This window comes from Onychostoma macrolepis, chromosome 01 (assembly GCF_012432095.1).
Source record: "Onychostoma macrolepis isolate SWU-2019 chromosome 01, ASM1243209v1, whole genome shotgun sequence".
Taxonomy (NCBI): Eukaryota; Metazoa; Chordata; class Actinopteri; order Cypriniformes; family Cyprinidae; genus Onychostoma; species Onychostoma macrolepis.
In genome coordinates this window covers 5,475,262-5,480,017 of record NC_081155.1, presented here as the reverse complement: position 1 = coordinate 5,480,017, position 4,756 = coordinate 5,475,262, and the positions used below count along the sequence as shown (strand labels likewise).

Below are 4,756 nucleotides of genomic sequence, written 5' to 3'. Positions count from 1 at the left end.
TTCTGGTTTGATTCATTGTAAATGGGTCTAATCTACTAACCTACTATATGTTCAAGAATCTGAAGGAATGAAACATTGGCCTTATATTTGATAATTACTAAGCCATTGTTCATGCAGATATTAATATGATCAAAGTCAAAGGGAAGGAAGCAGATAAACTCTTGTTCAACTGTCATCAATGATGCTTAGGTTTGTCTCTGAAAGCTGCTGTCCGTGGTTCTGAATCTACATCAATCTGCCATATCATCTACATCAAAAGGCCAGTCAGAGATGTTCTGTTTCCTTCTAAAATTCTGTTAATTTTCTTTACAACCAATACAAATGTCAAAAACCCAAACCCAGGTGCTCTTTTTTAATTATTATTATTATTATTTTTTTTTTTAACATGAGTGCCTTGTTCATACTCCAGGGGATCTCAGTGAACATAACTGTACATTTTACAGTCGCCCTCTAGTGGAAGATTAAAATAATGTTGATGCTGATATGATTTGCTTCAGTGTCATTTGTCCTTATTTAGAGAACATAAAACCTGTATGAGCTTCAGTATCAGACACTGTATCCTCCAGTAGGTGGCGCTCTTTCAGTGTGATTAATGTGATATTCAGTCAGTGGTGATGGTGGGAGGAGCCAGTAAAGCTGCTCATTACTGATAAAGAACTGAATAAAGAGGAAGTAACTAAAGCAGACAGATGTAGAGACAGAGAGATTCACACAGAGATCATTCAGCATAAAGAAGACTGAACTCAAGTCACAATGAAGATCCTCCTCATCTTCTTCACTTTCTACCTGATCTCAGGTCAGAGCTTTTCTCTTTCATCACTGCAGTAATGATGCTGTTTTCTGTTCATCAGCTTTCTGATCACATTATCAATCTGATTGACAGATGCAGTGAGATGCTTTAGCGTCACTGGATATTCTGGAGGAAGCGTGCTTGTTGATTCTGGGAAACTTTGGTTCAGTGACTCTGTTAAACATATGGCCAAATTATCTGAGTGGAAAACAATAATAAATTATAAGAAACATTATAAATGGATAAATGAAGGAAGATTCACACTGTTTCTCAACAATGAGGGAAACCTCATGATATTCATCAAAGATTTGAACCAGCAAGATGTTGGAACTTACAGGATTGGTGTTCTTCATGGCTGGCGTATATCTTTAACTCTGAATGTGGAAGAAGGTCAGTCATTTGTGTAGTAAAATTACAGATAATTTCAAAACCTTTGTATGCATTTATTATATTTATTTATTTTGTTCATCGCAGATTCATGTTGTAAAGTGTCAAAGAGAGTGATGGTGAATGTTGGAGAAACTGCCACCTTCAGCTGTGAATATTCACAGAATCATATTAATGATCCCAAGATCATATTCAAAGAAGGAAAAGACTCAATTGAGACGACTTACAGCACAAGTAATAAGAAAGAAAGATTTAGTGCTTCTGATGACAAACATAAAAACATCTTCAGTTTGAACATTTCTGCTGTGACACCAGATGATGGAGGAGTTTATTTGTGTGGAGTTTGGATCAACAGAGACATATACAGTTACTCTGTTATTAATACAGTTTATCTGCACATAATGAGTGAGTGAATTCAACAATCAAAATCCATTTGTTATTATTTTCTTTGTTTCATATTTTATGTACAGTAGTTTTCCCATTTTTCAAATGAAGACTTTGAATGTTGACAGATTCATGTTGCGGAGTGGCAAAAACATTAAAGATAAATAGTACAGGAACTGCTGCTTTCAGTTGTGAATATTCATGGGACCAAAGGTATGATGGGAAGATCCTATTCAAAACTGAAAATGACATCATTGATGAGGTGATCTCCACTACTAACACTCGAGACCAGAAAGATAGATTGAGCATTTATGATAACAGAAGGGACATCTTCAGTGTGAGGATTACTGCTGTGACACCAGATGATGGAGGAGTTTATTTGTGTGGAGTTTGGATCAACAGACACCCGTACAGTTACTCCATTATTAATAATGTTCATCTGCATATTATTAGTAAGTAGAAAAGTCAGCCAATCTAGCATGAAAGTTTCTAAAGTCTTTGTTTATTGCACAACTGATTAGTTGTTGACGCTCTATTGTGACAGATAATATAGATGTGTATAAAGTGAGCGGCTACTCAGGAGGTGGTCTGATGATCAAGTGTGAACATCCTCAATACAAAACCAAGCCAAAATACATCTGTAAAGAATCAGATGGATGTTCAGAGAGGAAGAATCCAGGAGTTCAGGATGAATGGATGGAGAATGGAGATGTTTCTTTATATGACGACACCAGAGCAGGAGTCTTGATGGTGTTTTTTAGAGAGCTGAAAGCTGCAGATGCAGGAACATACAGGTGTGGAGTGAAAGTATCTGACTATACTGAGAGCTTCACTCAACTTCAGCTGAGCGTTAAACACGGTGAGGAACAGATAATACTGAATCTTTAATGTTTGAAATATCAGTTCTGATTTTTATATAATTTTTGTCCTGGTGTATAGATTCAAAATATCCAAAGATGGTAATTGAATCTGCTTATGTTGGTGAAGAAGTCAACATCAGCTGTCAGATCCCAGAGGAACATAAAGTTAATTTCTGTAAAGAGGATGATAATCACATCTGTCAGAACATCAGCTCATCTAAAGTGACACAAATGAGTGGTTCATCTGAGAGAAATGAAGAGAGAGTTTTTACAGTGAGCATCAGTAATGTGAGCGTGAGAGATGCTGGAGTTTACTGGTGTGGAGCAGAAACCAGAGACACATATTTGACTTTCATCTCCCTGACCACGAAAATTCAGCTCAACCTCATGAGCAACGGTACTGGATTGCAATTTTTACAGTATGTTAGTGTCTCAAAATTAACCACAGATCAGAAACTAATGAATTCTGTTGCTATAGGCTACTTCATATAATAATCAATACTCAAACAAAATTTAAATGAACATAAGGCATAGTTTACTCACTGATTGGGTGGTTAGATATGGTGTGTTTCAGTAAGCTGTTATGTTTCTTTCAACAGAAAGAAATTTGTTAGTACAGAAATCTGTCATTACACATTAAAAAGCATCAAAACAAAAGCAAAGCATAGAAACAATCTATATCGAAATCGTTAAAATTTAAGATTTTTATGTTTTTGGGATATCCCAAGTAGACCCACAGTGCTTATTTTAATTCCTTTTCAGCAAGAGACGGAGATTAGTATGATAATAAAATATTTGTTTTATTCTCAGATTTCTCCATGATCATCATTATTAGTGTGTGTGTGATTCTGCTGCTGATCGGTGGATTCACTCTGACTGTGTGGAAATTAAGACACAAGAGACGAGGTGATGTTCACACACACAGTCCAGTTCAGTCTACTGCACAGTTACCCACAATCCTCTCTGATGGGCTCCTGTACGCTGCTGTCAGTTTCCAGAAGCATGAAGAGTCTCTCAGTGACGCTAGAGTCAGATTCAGTAAGAATGAGATTCACTCTGATTACGCCGCAGTCAGTCATCGCATGAGAACTAACTCAAACTAACTTGCTTATAACAGAGATCACACATTACAGTATTTTAAAAATAGGCTTAGTTTTTGTTTGTTTGTTTGTTTAAGGTGATTGAAAAAAAAAAAAAAGCTACTTATAATCCATAATGTAATGTCGAACAGGTTTGATGAGGGTCGTTCAGTTCAGTGTGTGAATCATGAGACACTTTAAATTTTCCACTGCTGCTGTTGCTTCTTTCACATGTTTAAAACAGTTTGTCATCTCAGTTTATGTGAGGGAGTGCTGAAAACAGGAAATACAAACACCTGTTTGACACTTGTTGAATATACTGTAAAGTTTCCACTTCAAATGCATAGACACATATGTGACCCTGGACCACAAAACCAGTCTTAAGTCGCTGGGGTATATTTGTAGCAATAGCCAAAAATACATTGTATGGGTCAAAATTATTGATTTTTATTTTATGCCAAAAATCATTAGGATATTAAGTAAAGATCATGTTCCATGAAGATATTTTGTAAATTTCTTACCGTAAATATATCAAAACATTTTTTGATCAGTATTCAACTGGAAACTTTTTGATCAGTGATATGCATTGCTAAGAACTTCATTTTGACAACTTTAAAGGCGATTTTTGTACCCTCGGATTATGTTGTTATGACCTATTTCCATTTTTTTTTAATACTTGTGGAACAAAGTTTGTTATTATTTTAATAAAACTGCTGTGTAAAAGCCTCTTCAACCAAATACCATTTTGACTGCTGGTGTGTTTATAGACTGTTTACTTTTGAACTCATTAAGTGGGTCAAGATTACATTAATTATGCAGTATACATTGTTATATTAAAAACAATGCTCTAGCGTGCTGAGATATCAAAACGACTCATTTTAAACAATATATCAGACTAGATCTGTACATATTCAGAATATATTAAATTGGATCAACACGATTATTTTGAGAATTATTTTAGGGATAGTGTAATTTAAGAATATAGAATAAAAACATTGCATTTCCTATTATAGTCTGTTAAGGGATAACGTAAGAGAGCACTAATTGGTCGAGACTGTAAACACAAAAGTACAGTGTCATTTATTCATATTTTTGTTCTTGTGAGCTGTGCAGACGACCTCTATTGAATCTCTAGTGTTAGTGTTTGTGTCCTATTCCCCATTGCATTTGTGAGCCTGGACCACAAAACCAGTCTTAAGTTGCTGGGATATATTTGTAGCAATAGCCAAAAATACATTGTATGGGTCAAAATTATC

The 4,756-nt window shown here is 35.3% G+C and overlaps 1 protein-coding gene across 1 annotated transcript; it reads left to right on the top strand.

Moving 5' to 3' along the window:
• Positions 1-600: 600 nt before the first annotated feature.
• On the top strand, positions 601-4,073 carry LOC131536480 (polymeric immunoglobulin receptor-like). Its single transcript, XM_058769434.1, has 8 exons — positions 601-796; positions 884-1,180; positions 1,265-1,582; positions 1,690-1,774; positions 1,883-2,013; positions 2,106-2,420; positions 2,501-2,818; positions 3,232-4,073. Exons 1-8 carry the CDS (start codon positions 754-756, stop codon positions 3,522-3,524), a joined length of 1,800 nt encoding a protein of 599 aa, XP_058625417.1. The 5' UTR covers positions 601-753; the 3' UTR covers positions 3,525-4,073.
• The last annotated feature ends 683 nt before the right edge of the window (positions 4,074-4,756 follow it).